The following is a 17,403-nucleotide window of genomic DNA, read 5'->3' as shown; positions in this document are numbered from 1 at the left end:
ATGGAGCACAGTACAGATGTTGGCAGAAAATCTGTGTCCTCCTATGTGTAACAAAATGAAAGACAGTCAGATATGAAACTTGAATTCATTCTCTCCCTGTATTATTTGTAGACATTGAGTATCTATACTGTTGAACTGCACTAATAAACAGTGAATATTTAAATTTTTCATAGAAAATTGAACAAGGGATTTTCATACATTGGCATTGAGTTGTCCAATACTTTCCTTTCCAAGAGATATTTACAAAGAATTTATACTCTCCCAGATATTAATACAGTGTATCCATAAAGTCTCACTATCATTTCAAACAACTGTAACTTGGAAATCAGTAGAGTTAGAGCATCATGGTTTTTTGTAAAATGTTTAGTAGCTCTCAAAAGTTTTTCTGTTATGCCAGAATTTCAATGTGTGCCCCACTCATTTTTTGTAGAACATCAAGGTGATATTAAGAGATCTGCCTATATATAGGTCAACATTGCCACATGAGCAGTTTGGATTTGCATTGTTTTGCAAGAAGGGAAGCAATGTCATTGACTGGTGTTGTGTACACATGATCCTTGACATGACCCACAAAACGAAGTCTAATGATGTGATGTCATGAGTGTGGTGGAGATGCAATGGGACCATCACGACTCATCCATCACTCAGGAAATGTGTCATTAAACACATTCTGCATGTTCAAACTCTAATGCTGGGGTACACCATCATGCTGGAAGATGGTGGACAGCTGCAGCTCATCAGTCTCTCGTGCAAAAACTGTTCAAGCATATCCTGGTAAAAATTTCCCGTTATAGTTTTCTCTGCCAGGAAAAGAGGGTCTGTCTCCCTGTCGTATATTAGACCATGCCAAATATTAAGTCTGAGGTTTACACAAGTGTGTTTACAAATTTTTTGTTGCTACTAATGTTGTGGCAATTTACATGTACAGAAATGTGGATCATTGCTTCATCTTTAAACAAGCTCTACTTCAGGTAATCATTGTGAAGATATGTGGAGGCCAATGTGTAACTTGCAAATGCATACTGCAGATGATCATTGTATAGCTGTAATGCTTGCACCATTTGTACTGTGTACACAAAACACATGCTGCATTATGAATTTACTTCTGTGGGTGCATTGAAATGCAGCTTGCATTTTGTACACTTACCAGAGACATGGGGCAGTCACTTCAAGGAATATCTTTGAAACTGTCTGTCTCTTTAAAGTTTTTGAAACAGCTCATTATGCTTGTTTTGCGAATGATACCCTCCCAGCCTGGCTTTAATAATTCCCTAGTACCATTGTCATAGATTTGGATTTTGCATACCAGATGACACATTCCAATTTCTCCTGGTCTGTCGCCATTTTGATGTACTCGAAGTCAGATATGCAATAAAGGACAATGTAAAAAGCTGTGAGAGATGCTAAATGTTTTACAACTAAACACAATTATCTATCTCTATCTGTATTAGTGACTGAGCTATGACAATATGAAAAGGATAGCTTACTACTTGCCATGTTCTGGAGATGTTGAATCACAGACAAGCACAACAGAAAGACTAGTAAACATGTGGGCTTTCAGCCAGAAGGCCTTCTTCTGAAATACATAACATATATACACACACATTCATGCAAACGCAGCTCTCGCACATGTGACCACTGTGTGTGACTGCTGAGGTCAGAATGCGAGCAACTGTGCATGAATCTGTATGGTGGGGCTGAGGTTGAGGGGGGAGTGGGAGAGAGCAGGTTATGGATGGGGGACAGTAAATTGTTGTTTGTGGGAGTAGCTAAGTGTTTTTGGGAGGTTAGACAGGGGGATGGGGGTGGGGAGCTGAAGAGGAGGGATGTAAAAAGACTCTGGGCTGCCTTGTAGAATAGAAGACTATGGAGTGGGAACAGGGAAGGGAATGGGTGGCTGAAAGACAATGACTAACAAAGGTTGATGCCAAAAATCAAACAATGGAAAATCCAGGCTGGAATGTAACAACATCATGAAAAGGGAAGTTGCTACTCACCATATAACGGAAATGCTGAGTTACAGATAGTCACAACAAAAAGACAGTCACAAAAAATTTTTTGGCCTGTAAGACAACACACACACACACACACACACACACACACACACACACACACACACATATGACTGCAGCCATGCAGAAGGTTGATGCCAGGGAGTTTCAAGCATGTAGGATATATTACAGGGGGAGTTCCCGCCTGCGCAATTGAGAAAAGCTGGTGTTCATAGGAAGGATCCAGATTGCATAGGCTGTGAAGCAGTCATTACAAAGAAGAGCATTGTGTTGAGCAGCATGCTCAGCAACTGGGTGGTCCAGCTGTTTCTTGGCCACGTTGCTTGTCGGTGGCCATTAATGTGCATAGACAGATTGTTGGTCATCACGTACCCATGTAGAATGAAGCATAGTACTTGCAGCTTAGCTAGTAGATCACATGACTACCTTCACAGGTGTTTTTGTCTTTGGCAGGACAATTGATGGCCGGCCGCAGTGGCCATGCGGTTCTAGGCGCTGCAGTCCGGAACCGCGGGACTGCTACGGTCGCAGGTTCGAATCCTGCCTCGGGCATGGATGTGTGTGATGTCCTTAGGTTAGTTAGGTTTAAGTAGTTCTAAGTTCTAGGGGACTGATGACCTAAGATGTTAAGTCCCATAGTGCTCAGACCCATTTGAACCATTTGACAATTGATGCTTATAACCAGACTGAAGGTCATTCACAGAGATATGAGCGATGAGGCAAGGGGCTGGGAGCATGGATTATATAGGGATGGACAATCATATTGTGTAGGTTCGGTGGGTGGTGAAATACCACTTTGGGAGGGGTGGGGATGATAGTGGGTAGGACATGCCACATTTTAGGACATGATGAGAGATAGTTGAAACCCTGGGGGAGAATGTGATTCATTTGCTCCATTCTTGAGTGGTACTGAGACATGAGGGGTATGCTCATCTGTGGTCAGATGGCGGGCTTTGGGAGGTTGTGGGTGACGGGAGAGAGAAGACACGGGGGTTTGCTTCTGTACAAAGTTAGAAGGGTAATTACAGTCTGTGAAGATCTCAGTGAGACCCTTGCTATACTTTGAGAGGAACTGCTCGTTACTACAGATGCAAAGACCACGGGTGACTAGGTTGTATGAAAGGATCCCGAACGGATGGCAGCTGCCAAAGTCGAGGTATTTCTGGAGATTGGTAGGTCTAAAATTGATGTAGGTACTGGTAGAGCCATCTTGGAAATGGAGGTCACACCAGGTGAAGCGAATGGGGGAGAAAGTGTTGAGGTTCTGGAGGAATGTGGATAGGATGTTCTCATCCTCAACCTAGATCATGAGATGTGATCAGTGAAACTGAACGAGGTGCGGGGTTTGGGATTCTGAGTGGTTAGGAAGGTCTCCTCTAGGTGGACCCTGAATAGGTTGGCATAGGATGGTGCCATGTGGGTGCCCAGTGCCATACCCCGTATTTGTTTGTAGGTGATGCCGCCAAAGGAGAAGTAATTATAGGGGAGGCTGTTGACCAGGAAGGAGATTGTGTGTTTGGAATACATAGGGCTTTGGGAAAGGTAGTGTCCAGTAGTGGTTAGGCTATCACATTAGGTATGTTAGTGTAAAGGGATGTGGCATTAGTAGCCATGAGCAGGGCACTGCATGGTAAAGGAACAGGAAATGGTTGGTATCTATTATATAAGAGGATAGGTTCCAGGTGGTAGGTTGAAGTTATTGGTCTATAAGAGCAGAGATTCTCTCAGTGGGGACACTGTAACTGGCTACAGTGGAGCTTCCTGGGTGGTGGGGTTTATGTTCTTTGGAAGCATATAGAAAGTAGGAGTGCAGGGAGTGGTAGGGGAGTGTGTGTGTGTGTGTGTGTGTGAGAGAGAGAGAGAGAGACAGAGAGAGAGAGAGAGAGAGAGAGAGAGAGAGAGAAGAGACTCTGGGGAGAGGTTCTGAGACCAACAGTCTTTTTACTTCTCCCCCCCCCCCCCCCTCCCCACTCTTTCTTACATTGTCTAATCTCCTGAAGGCACATAACTGCCCTACCACCTTTCCATCTCGTCCTTTTATGCTCCCACAACCAGGACTTTACTGTTCCCCACCTGCACCCTGCTCACCATCCCTCTCCCCACCCCACCTCATCCACATCCCAACACCCAGACTGCTTCTACATCTGCGTCTACATAGGTATGCCACTGGCCATTGTACTCCCATCATGCACGCATTCTGGCCTGACAGCCACAGACGGCATTCATGTGTGTGTGAGCTGTGTTTGAGCGAATGTGTGAGTGTATATTGTCTGTTTCAGAAGAATATCTTCTGGCCAAAGCTTATGTTTTTAGTAGTCTTTTTGTTGTGCCTGTCTGCGACTTAACATCTCCGCTATATGGTGAGTAGCAATCTATCTTTTTCATAAGGTTGTGATTATCCCATTCTGGATTTTCTGTTGATTAGTTACTGAGCTATAACTTTTGCAGTATGGACATCATTCATGTTTGTCTGGAAACTTGTAGTGTTAGACAGATTCTGGTTAACATTAAAAGTCTCTTTTGTAGTTCCATTATTAAATTTATCCTTTATGCTAGTTGTTTCAGCACCAGTGGTCATCCAAAATGAATGAACAAAGAAATTCTCTTCTGGAGGCGTTCCAGTTCAGCCACAAAAAATTATAATTACTAATTTAGTTTATCAGTTAAAAGGGCACACCCTGTTATACATCTAAGTTTTGTCAAGGTATTCAACAAGTTTCATATACATCTCATAATAAGATTTTCAAATTTTTTACACTCCTTATGGTGTGTAACAATAATTCTGTCACTGGTTAGCCAAGATTTTTTCATTCTATTTCCATTGCATGGTGACTGCTGCGAGTGTGGTAGGCACTCAGTATCAGCATCCCTGATGACCTGATGACCATTTATGTTAACATATCTATTTAGAATTCTTGGATAGCCAAACCCAATGTGTGCATGATGTACATTGCTCAACAAACAGAAATTAAATGACATTAGACACAAAACCCTAAAATGACCTTAGGAATAAGAATGTTTGCTCTGACACAAGTCATGTTGTTACTATTCATAAATAATTACCAAGGCTTCCTGCATCATACAGTATGTTTGCATTCATCTTCTTTTGCACTGTGAGCTACAGCGACATACACACTACACAACTCACCATTCAGTGCATGGCAGAGAACATCTTGCACTCCTAGTACTCATTCCCTTTCCTGTTACACTTGCAAATGGAGCAAGGCAAAAACAACTATCTGTTTGCTTTCATATGAGCTTTGATTTTTCGTGTACTGTCTTGTGGGTTCTTATGCAAGATGTATGTTGGTAACAATAGGATCATTCTGCAAACTTCTGCAAATTCTATTTCTTTAAAATTCTAAATAGTGTTTTGCAAAAAGCAAATTTTCTATCCTCCAGTCATACTAATTTGACGATTGAACATTCCGGTGACAAATCTAGCAGCACAGCTCTGCAGAGAATTGCTTCAAAGTCTTCCATTAACCCGATCCGGTGGGAGTCCTACACACTTGAGCAGTATTCAAGAATGGGTTGTATAGTTATTGTGTGTGTGATCTCATTTATAGATGAGCTACTTTTTCCTAGCATTCACCAGGGAAGCTGAACTTAACATTTACCATTTCTACAATCAATACTCTTTCCATTTCATGTCTTTTGCTATGTTACACGTAGCTATTTAATCATTATGTCTGTATCAACAGTACACCACTAAGACTGTGTTTGAACAAATTTCCACATGTAAAGCAATCTGTCATTCACTACACCAAATAGAGAAATTCTGGCAAAATCAACCTGTACCCTCCTACAGTTGCCAAACAATGACACTTTCTTGTACACACATCATCATCATCCACAATCAATTACAGATTGCCGCTTACTCTATCCGATAGATTTGTGTGCGTGTGTGTTTGTGTTTGTGTGTGTGTGTGTGTGTGTGTGTGTGTGTGTGTGTGTGTGTGTGTGTGTGTAACAAGAGTAGTCCCATCACATTTCCATAATCAGTCCTGGTGAGGTTCCATCACTTAAAAAAACTTGAGTATTTATTCCAAATACATAGACCTTTGTTAACAATCTGCAGTGTGACACTGTGTCAAATGCTTTCTGGGAATTTAGAAACTGGAGTCCCTTTTTCTGTGGCACACGGGATGTTATGTGAGAGAAGAACAAGCTGAGTTTCTTATGAGTGATTATTTGTAAACCTGTGTTGATTTGTGGATGGATGCTATTTTTTCTCAAGGAAATTTTGCACAATGAAGCTTAGAGTATGCTCAAGAATTCTACAACAAAGGAGTGTCAAGGATATAGATCTCTAATTTTGCTGGTACATTCTTTTATCCTTCCCATATATGGGGGTCACCTGTGTTTTTTTCGCACTTGCTTGACTTTTCTCATAAATGCAAGCTAAGTAAGGGGAAATGTTGAAGAGCACTCTCACTAAAAAGAATTGGGGTTTCAACAGCATTCAGTGACTTAACTTATTTCAAACTCATTCAGATGTTTTTCCACTCCTGGGATACCTGTTTTTGTGTTCTCCATAAGAGAGCTTATGTGGTTGTCACACATTAGTATATCTGCCTATGAGTGACTGAACAGACTTTGACATAGGACCAGAATATACTAGGATTCTCAGCAAGAACTTGGCTGATCTTTTTATAGGCTCATGGATTTCTACTAACTTTTGCCAGATGACATTTCTACAACCTTAGTTGAACTGAGAATGAAACAGTTACTATTCTCAGCATTTTATGAGTTTCATTATTAAACCACATAGATCTTTTCCACCCTCAGAAAACTTACTCACCATGAACTTCTCCAGAGTATAGTATAGAATAATTTTAAATTTTGTCCATAATTCCTATACCTTCATCATATTAGAATTAAATGACATCCGTTTATTGTCTAAGTTGGATGCTAACAAATGCTTACCGTATCTGCTCTTTCCAGTATAAAAAAATTTACTAGCCTTCTTAATGGATTTACCATTAGTAACCAACTGTGGTGACATTGTGATCACTAATCCCTGAATTGACACTGTCAATAAGGTACTGGTAGCAGCGTCCAGACACTGCTCAGTATTTACAGCAGAATTTTTTGCCTTGTATCAGGCCACACAGTACATCCAGTGACACAGGCTTTTCATTTGCTCATCTGCTCAGACTCTCTTAGTGCCGTTCAAAGTCTGTGCTTGCTGCACACTGTCCATCCCTTAGTGCAACGGGTTCAGGAAAGCCGTCGATTGCTCGCTCTTGATGGAGCCACTGTGATGTTTATGTGGGTTCCTGGTTACGTTAGTATGACAGGAAACGAAGCCGCTGACACTGCTGCCAAGGCTGCAGTCCTTGTACCTTAGCCCTCTAGTTCTTATATTCCCTCTGATGATTTCTGTGTTGCCTTCTGTCAGCAGGTGGTGTCACTTTGGCGTTACCATTGGTCTTCCCTTAATGGGAACAAGCTCCAGGTTGTTAAGTCTCTCCCAGCAGCTTGAACGACCTCCTCTTGGGCGTCTCACTCTGAGATCGTTTTAACTAGGTTGCGTATTGGACACTGTACTTTCAGCCATCATCATTTGTTCAGTGGTGCTCCCCCACCACCTTTTGCACAATGTGCTTAACTTTTGATGGTCCACCATTTCCTGTTGGAATGCTCTTTATTTAACTGCTGATGTTCCCATTTGTGTTTGCCATCTGAGTTATCAACCACTTTTTACTTTTTATCCATCACAGCAAACATGGTGGAGTCCATTTAATTTTTAGTTCTGGACTTCCATTTCTCTATGACATATTTTATAGGCCTTTCTCCATGCCCCTATTTTCAGCTGTCTTCCCTTCTGTTGATTGGGATTGATGTGTAGACAGTCTTAACTCCTCTCTTTGTCTTTGTGTTCTACAGTTTTGACATGGGCGAGTATGATCCTAGTTATTTTTGTGTCCTAAAACAGAACAAAACAATAAATCACACATGTTTGTAGATACAAGGTCTAAAATATTCCTATTATGTGTGGATTGTTACACTAGATGTTCTAGACAGTTTTTGGAGAAAACATTCAAAACCATCTGCAACAAATTCGTAGATGTCCCAGTATATACTTATTAGGTAAAAATTGCTTCCAACTAATATTACATAGTCAGAATACTTCTGTACTGCAAAGCATATACTTTGAAATATTCTACAAATGTTGCAGTAGAATCAGGTGGATGATAAAAATATCCAATGTGGGTACAATACTGCAGATTGTAGGCTCTGTTTGCATCCTGCAAGCAGGGCCAAGAGTCTTCACTGTTTCCACCAGCTTTGTTTCTGAGGATGGCCTCAGAACACAAGCAACACGAGTCATTGGTACTGACATGAGCCATAACTTGAAGGTGACTGCACTCTTTGCCCTTGATGGCCATAAACCTATCTTCCTCCTCATCTTGAATGAGGTGCACTGGCAGATGTACTTAAGGCATATTGGATTTATTTCCAGACATGGATGCTATTTCCCTTTGGTGCCCCATAACCTGCCTAACTTTTGAGCTCCCAATAATTAACAAACCCTTCTCCCTGTGTACTTGCCTGGATGGTAAATGGACAAGGCAAGACAACCAATCCCCACTTTCACCCTCTGCCTCAAGCAATGCAAATGGGTTACAATGAGAGTGAGCCCCTCCACCCGTCTCAAGTGTGCTGCAAGATGTCTCATCAGTAGAGCCTATTGGCGAATGAAGTGATACTTATGGTGCTCCAAGCAATGCACCACTTCTGTATCCCATGGCAGCAGCTTGTAGCCAATTGGCCATCGCGAACAGTGTCTCCTGCTGTGTGTGAACTGCAGCCAGCTCCTCGTGCATTTGTATGCAATAAGCAGACCCACTATCAACCAAAATATTAAAATTCAAAAGAGAATTATAAATAAAATTGAGCCCTGTTGTCATTTAGACATAAATTTTTACTATGAAATTTCTTGAGATTACGAACACAAGCTACGAGAAAGCACTGTGACTGCCTTAATGATTACTGCCTGCTCACTGTCCTTTAATTAGGAAACCAGATACTGCTGAACTGATAGAATTGTCATGTGTGTTATGCAGAAATAAAAAATGAGACTATTTACAAAAATTATATGTAAGTGTACCACTAAACATGAATGTATATTTCTGATGCTGGATAATTTAATACCATGTTAATTGTGAAGTCATGGTGACAGACTTCAGTTTATTGGTACTAAACTAAGGAAATGTAATCAGACAACAAAAGGAGATTACTTACAAATCACTTGTGTGACTCAAACTAGAACATTGCTCAAATGTGCGAACCTGTACCAGATAGGACCAACAAGGGCGTTTTGCTATTCAGAAAGGACAGTATGAATGGTCACAGATTTGTTTGACCCATGTGAGAGTGTCACAGAAATCCTGAAGATACTGAACTGGCAGATACCTGAAGATATATGCAAAGTATCCGGGGGGAAGTGTACTTACAAAGTTTTAGAACCAACTATAAGTGATGAATCAATGAATGCCCTACAACGTCTATATATTACTCCATTATGGATGTTGTTGTTGTGCTCTTCAGTCCTGAAACAGGTTTGATGCAGCTCTCCATGCTACTCTATCCTGTGCAAGCTTCTTCATCTCCCAGTACCTATTGCAGCCTTCTGAATCTGCTTGGTGTATTCATCTCTTGGTCTCCTACTACAATTTTTACCCTCCACATGGCCCACCAATACTAAATTGGTGATCCCTCAATGTCTTAGAACATGTCCTACCAACTGATCCCTTCTTCTAGTCAAGTTGTGCCACAAGCTCCTCTTCTTCCCATTTCTATTCAATACCTTCTCGTTAGTTATGTGATCTACCCATTTAATCTGCAGCATTCTTATGTAGCACCACATTATGGATAGAGAGGACATAATTATATTAATTTCACTGTTCCCACGTTTCATACAAAGCCTTAATAACTGGTATAATGGGGTTACCTTCTGCTCTTGCCAGTGGTTTGCTGAACATGGATGTAGATGTAGATATAGATGCAGATATAGAGTAGTCCGTTTCCCAAGCTTGCTATTTTAGTGAACAAAGCATATTATATTCCAGTCTCAAATTTGCTTAGCGAAAGAACTTTCAGTGTGGCAGGAAACATTACCTTGGACAGACGAAGCAGACTTGATTGGAAGTGAGTTGATGATATTCTGACAATTCATTCTAATTACAACACTAACAGGAAAATATTTAGAGGCATTTTTTTTTCTGTTAGGTTTCTAATTTGTTAGGGTGTAAAATTCACATATGTAAAATTGAATCAATAAAGCAGATAATTTTATAAAACAGACAAACCATTATTGCAAACATTCACATTGTTTAATGGAAGTATTTTTCTCTTATTAATCATAATGGTGTCACATTTAGATGCTACCATGCTTGAATATATGTGTACAGCATAATCAAATTGATGTGAGTGTAGTGTCTTCCTTCTAGGGGATTATATCAGAAGCAACACTGGCCTGCAGACATGAAGGGAAATTATTGTATAATGGTCACAGTAGCAGAGCAGTGAGCACTTCAGACTTGTGTACTTCCACCTCCTCCTCCTCCCCCCAGGCTGCATTGTTTGATTACAACTTGCATTTATATTTGAGGATGCCATGCCTGAGTTGGTGGGCCCAGGCAAATAATATCCCTAATCTGCAGACCTCTAATTGGCCACAGACGGTTCAGATGGTAAAGAGTAATGGTAGCCAAAGGTATTGGTTAGAGTTTCATTTAGTTGGAGTTTCATCTAGCACACAGCTTCAATCTGTCAGTAATCTTCAACTGACTTTCATTAGACTTTTTGACATGTACTTAACACTTACCCATTTCTTCTTCTTCTCTTACTTCTTCTTCTTCTTATTTATTGCCCAATTTCGAAATAAGCACTAAAGTACCACACAAATCAATTACCTGTTGTAACTAACAGCTAACTCTGAATTAATTCATTCATTCACTTATTTTGCTGTTCATTTGATCTACTGTTGGAGTGTATTATATTAGACAGGAAGAAAATGACCAAGCTTTTTACCCACATGGGTGGCTTGTAGCATCTAATTTACAGTACAACACCAAGTCTCTTTCAGTGTCTCAAGCCATCTCTTATCTTTTGGCTTACCGAACATGTGCTTGTTCATTCTATTTGAGAGCAAATTTTATACTATGACTCACACTGACTACTCAGAATTTATATAACCTACTGATCTGGCTACGTCCCTTATTGATTACAATTAGAATTTATGTATTTGTCATGAATATTCTACACTCACATTACACCACTTTGAAGGTGGCAGCTGCTTGAGATAGAAATATGTGAAGGGCAATTATAAGAGACTGTTGGTATGTGTACAGAAGGTGAGTTGTTCTTGGTGTGATTTTAGTGTGATTTTTGACAACAACATAACTTACAGATGGGCCAGATAATTAGTTAGACTTTGAACAGGAAGTATGAGAGAGAAGAAATTTGGATATTCAGTCAAGGGAGTAGGAAATTTGGGGAGTGGGCGGACATTACTAGCAAAGTTACAGTTGTAAAGAAATGCAGAGATCATCACTTCTACCCAGAATGCAAGGAATTGGATGGAAAACAACATGTCTAAGGGGAATAAGAATGTGCAATTCCTAGTATATTCAACACAGTGAAGACTATAATCCATCCTCTCTTCAAATTTAATGTCCTTTTTCTTTAAGTATGGACACCGTCCTATAATTTTCATACTTTCGTCTGCCCCTTTACCCCCTGTCATCAGAAAATAACCAGCAATGTATCATTTGGTGCATTGACACTTTTCAGTCATTACTAGTTTGGACTGAAACATATATTATTCATAAAAAATGAGGTAACACATTCCACCAACTCTCTTCATAACAGCATTTTATAATTATTGTAATTGATTGCAAGTGTTTGTTCTAAAGTATGGTACAGCTTTTTCATCAGAGCTTCAGTTGTCTGCTTAGAGAACTATGTTTTAAAATATAAGTTGGCAGTTAACAATATTAAAAAGTAAATACTATCTGAAAGACAATTACTTAATTTGCCTTTTAACTTATATCACCATTTTTGGCTTATAAGAGAATCTGCTGTAACAGTAATTATTTCTGTTTAGTGTTCTGTTTTAATTCTTTTTGATTGCCTCTGATTCGTGTGGTATGTGAATCCCATACTATTGCATGTCTGTAACCTAGGTTTTGTTTTGTCACAAGCATTTGATGATTCTGTACTATTGTTTTTTAAGTACTGTCATTGAAGTAAATATCAAACCTGAAAACAATTTGTAAAATGTTGAGTGATGTTCAGAACACATATTTTTATAAGGAGTGATTATCAGCTGTTAAAAAGAGAAGTATTATACAAGTTTTATGAGTATTTTAGACATCTTGATGTGGACTGCTATGACGCATTTCCGTGGTTTACAGTCCCTTGACTCACTAACAGCTATAATTAGACGTAATAACCAGGTTGTTTCTGTTTTAAGTTAAAATAGATTTTAAACAGTCCAAAAGAAAGAAATTTGTTATGATGGCTGCATCACTGAGTGTGAAAGTTCAATGAGTATAATCTCTCTCTCTCTCTCTCTCTCTCTCTCTCTCTCTCTCTCTCTCTCTCTCTCTCTCTCTCTCTCTGTCTCTTTCTCTCTCACTAGCTCCAAGAGTTTCCCACAAGTCCTTAATTTACTGTAGTGTTCTCAGAATTGTCATCATAAAGATGTGTTAGTTCATCCTGAATATTCTCATAATATGCGGGAATAAATCAACAAATGTTTATAATGTTTTTTTCATCAGATCATAAATTTGCTAATAGAAATGTGAAAATTTCATCTATCAGTGACACTAACATACTTTTTGTTACAGTAATTCAAATGTTCATTCTAGCTTGTTAGAAAAGAATGAAAATAGTTTCACCAAGTCATATGTTTGTTTTTAGAACCATCTATAAACTACTTGGTAAATTACTATGACAGACATGATCAGTATATGGTGGTGTGTATTCTTGCACAAAATGTCAGTGTAGGAATTAGGAAAGTTGTGCACAATGCCTTTGTGCCAAATAAAGTTATGATACATTTTACAACAAAATCAATGTAAACAGACAAAGAAAGAAATTCTAGCTGTGCCACAAGTGACAACATTTTACTATATTAAAGTTGATGTAGGTACAGCTGTTACGGTGGAATAGTGTTAACACATGCTTCCTCTTTACTTTCTCAATTTATTTAATTATTTTGCTCCAAGTGCTATTAGCAGATGATTTGTTGCCCTTCTCAAGCATGAGCAGTTTACCCATAATTCTTTACATTTCTTTGTAATGTGAAGCAAAGAAATTACAGCTGCCTGTCAACACTAACATGCATTTCACTTTGTCAAATATTTCGGATTTCAATCTCTTGCCTGTCAGATTTTGTTAATAATTTCCTGTATGATATGTACTTGCTTTTATTCAATAATATCTAACTTTTGTGTTTGCAGATTTTTGTATTATTGTAGAACTGTTTAACTAGTCAATTTTTTATTAAATTGGCTTCTGAGTCTTGCTTGGATTTTGTAATTTGTAATATTTTTGTATGTTATGTTTATGGAATACGGGTGTTATCATTTTATGGATAAGTTTTTTTAAGTCAGTAAATTTTATGTTGGAATGGATTTTAAAGTTTTATCTATAATTTTTAACCTTTTTTTTTTTAAAAATATGGAATTCTTGAAATTAATGAATACAAAGAAATGACACACAGCTCATATATCTGCAAATAATAGTCCACTTTTGCATGCACACTTTTGTACATGTGTGTGTAACCACACACAGTCCGGCAGATGCGTGCGCATGAGTAACTGGGGGAGGGTGGGGGGGGGATTGCGTACACGCACTCTCTCTCTCTCTCTCTCTCTCTCTCTCTCTCTCTCTCAAACACACACACACACACACACACACACACACACACACACACACACACACAGACACCCTCTCTCCACACACCCTTAATCACTAGCTTCTCATATTGCTTTCATTTATTGTCAGTTATAGCCTGTAGTTCTTTATTTACCAGTTTCATCAAATTCCAGGAAATCTGCATACTGTTTGATAGATTATTTTTGCAAAATTGTTGACATTACATCATTTTATGATTCTTGAAAAATTCAAGATTTAGAAGCATAGCTTTTACGGATGGTTCAAAGTCGAAGAAATATGTTGAGCTTGTTTCTGCTGCTGTGTTAGTACAGGAGAATTTAAAGATTTTAAGTTTCCAGCATGAAAAAGCTGCATATTCTGTATTCAGTCAGAAAAGTTTTCTTGCCTCCATTGTCTGCAAATCTTCCTGAGTTATGGAGCTGCTGGTGGTTCTATGTAGGCGGTGTTTGCCAGTTGGATCCCAGAGATCACCGAGTTGGCTGGCAACCGCTGCAAATACGGAGGGCAATACAAGCGGGAACGTGGACGGAGGTACTCGCGTAATGTCATAGACATTCGTTACACAATTACTTGAAGCCTTCCCAGTTTTTCAGTATGATCTTTTACAATATTTTTGATAAACTAAACACCTTTTATAGAAGGGTTTTGTGAATGATTTGATTTAAATTAGGCTTGAATTTTAATACAGATATTAATGACTGTCCATCTACCACTGTAGCCAATGCAGGTACATGATAGTATGTAATGGTTTCTTGGTGGCATGCCTTGATTGATATCAGAATGTTTTCATACTAGGCTTTCTCTGGGTTCTGAGGGCCTGTTGCTACATAGAGTAGAGTTGATATCATGCTAGTCCACTGCGGCTGATTTAATATTCCTGTAGAATGCACTCACTGCCTTATTAATCGCTTTAGATATTCAAAATACACCCCTCACTTACTGTAATTTTATTATTTGTTGTTTTCTGCACTAGTGGTGCTACATTAACACTCTTCCGAGACATATAGTGTCCCTCTTTGTAAGATTGCTAAAGAAAGCAATCCGGGATACAGCTATGTTCATTAAAAGATATCGTCTCTCAGCAGTGATAGCTGAAAGCCTACAGAAGCAGTTCATATCATTCAAATGAGCCAGGTGTCACCATGGCTGTACACCAAGAAACATTGGCTCGTTGGTGGATGTGATGCAATTACCTTACTTACCTAAATGCAGGTTATGTGTTTGCTAGATAGATAGTGTTGTAGGAAGACATAGCACATTCTGTGATAAAGTGCACAGTTGTACTGCCACTGTTTTGGTGTCTTAGCAAACACATCATTGTGATTGGGTAATTATGGTACATGTTATTTGCGAAAGCTAAATCTTGGAATGTGCTTGCTGAAGGAAAATAACTTTGTGCCTGGAGCTAACAAGCCATGGTTTCTGTGTGTGTGTTATAGTTTTAACAGTAATTGATAACCAAACAACATGATTCCAAGGTATATGATGAGAACTTTTCTATTTGCCAAAAGCTGGCACCTGTGTCCCAGAAGAAGCACTTACATTGCTTTCCGTGTTCCACTATAAAATCTAGTCTTTTCAGTCTCTTGTATCATTCATTCAATTGTCATTATTCATTCGAGTGTTTTTGTGTCTTGTTCTGTTTTATCCCTTCATGCCATGACGACCCCCGTGTATAGGCCATTTTCGCAAGTTGTATCCCCGAGATTATTGATCTGATTGGGACTAGACCCAAGTACGGCGGCACCTTGAAGAATGAACGCGGCAGAAGGTGAGACAATTAGCCTAACAAGTCTGTCGAGAAAACAAAGAAAAATTATTAAGGAGTTCTTTTGTCCAAATGCTTCTGTATCTTTACTAGTTAATATTAAATTTCATTTCATAAATAAATAAAAATTAATTTTGATCATGTTATAATCAAATAGCAAATTATCGTCATATGTCACAGTATTTTAGCTTGCTCAGCAACCATGTTATTGGAAATAACTTCTTTCATTAATCATATGATGCAGTGACTAAGGATAAAAATCTGTCATTTAAACAGTGTTATAAATATATCCTCCACTTTGATTATTGTTGTGGTAATCATTGTTTTAATCTGACTTTTCCTGATGTTGCTATTACTTTAGTTTCCTTATAATTTTTCCTCTGATAAGATGCAAACCAACCCTTGTTCATTTGTATCTAGTGCTAATTGATTGTTGCATTCTTTAACCAACAGTGATCCCGTCCAGTGGCAGATCTGAATTCATGAAATGCTATAAATTCTCAGATTTGTGTATGTGGTGCCAAACTGTCATATTCTGTTGTAACAGCAAAGAGACACGTTTTGAAATTTTGTGCTTTATCTAGTATTTATTGTATCCATATTATGTCCACAATTTATGGCCCAAAGAAAGCAATTTTTCAAAAATATATTCATCATAATTCTCTTGTAACTTGAAATTCTTTCAGTGACAGGCAATGTCTTTTGGATAGGAATATAATTAGTTTTAATCCATTGTATGACTTTAAATGTGCAAGAGAAATATTTTAAGGAAAAAAAATGGCTCCCACAATAGTTTGCAATTGCTACACATCTGCTACAGAAGAATTAAAGATCAAAATGTTGTATATTACACTTTCTCTATCAATGCATTATGGCAACAGGATGTACCCATCTCACTACCTCTCCAGCTACTTGTTCGTACTGTTGTCTAGCAGAAGAAATTTGGCAACAGTTTCATTTACAGATTAGATGCTTAAACTGCAAGTCTGCTCCCCATTTGGGGCTTATATTGTGAGCACCACGTGATCAAATTTATGAGTAGTACCTAACAGTATTCACATAGGTGGTTTCTTTCTTCATGCACGTTGCTTGTGTTCATGTTGAAAGGAGATAAATGATATCTTTAATGAAGTTCTTTTTTTCACAGTTAAGGTCGGTTGATAGTAATTTTTTTGTCTGTTATTTACAACTTACTGTGGTTTTGTGTATTCAGAGAATATTGAGAATCACAAATTAAGTATGATCTGTTTTTGTATATGTTTTCTCATATTTTCATTGCTGTAAATGACACATTTTTTACCAGTAACATCTGTGAAACATGTTAATTATTGATTGATATACCTGAAAACTAATGGTCTCCAAAACTATAAAGCAAATTGTAGTGGATACTATTGAACATAACAATAAATAAAATTACAGTAGAATACTTTATTTCATATTATTTTATCACACTGTGTTTGACAAAATACTTCAAAACATTCATAAAGGTGGAAAATTTGTGTTTTTGAATGTACATTTGATTCAAAATTAGAGTGGAACTGATCATACACACTTTGCTGTTATGTCTGGGAAGAAGTGCAAAACTTCTTCATATGCTTTCATCCAGTTTACTCCTCATGATGTCATGATTTTAGGATAAAGCTGGTTTTGTGTTTGTCTTCCATGATTTCATCATTTAGATTAACAAGTTGAATTTTGCAAGTCTGA

The 17,403-nt window shown here is 38.4% G+C and overlaps 1 protein-coding gene across 7 annotated transcripts in view; it reads left to right on the top strand.

The window, feature by feature from the left end:
* The window catches only part of LOC126336369 (calcium-activated potassium channel slowpoke), a 1,528,406-nt gene that overhangs the window by 863,743 nt on the left and 647,260 nt on the right, over nt 1-17,403 (top strand). For 3 of the 7 annotated variants that reach the window (XM_050000012.1, XM_050000004.1, XM_049999988.1), the window contains exon 7: nt 15,608-15,699. The exons of the other annotated variants lie outside the window; for them this stretch is intronic. In XM_050000012.1, coding sequence (XP_049855969.1) covers nt 15,608-15,699 — 92 coding nt within the window. The remainder of the gene's footprint in view (nt 1-15,607; nt 15,700-17,403) is intronic. 7 annotated transcript variants of the gene reach the window in all.

The sequence above is a fragment of the Schistocerca gregaria genome, chromosome 1 (assembly GCF_023897955.1).
Source record: "Schistocerca gregaria isolate iqSchGreg1 chromosome 1, iqSchGreg1.2, whole genome shotgun sequence".
In the NCBI taxonomy this organism is placed as follows: Eukaryota; Metazoa; Arthropoda; class Insecta; order Orthoptera; family Acrididae; genus Schistocerca; species Schistocerca gregaria.
Note: the sequence above shows the minus strand (reverse complement) of the source record. Positions and strands in the feature narration are given on the sequence as shown.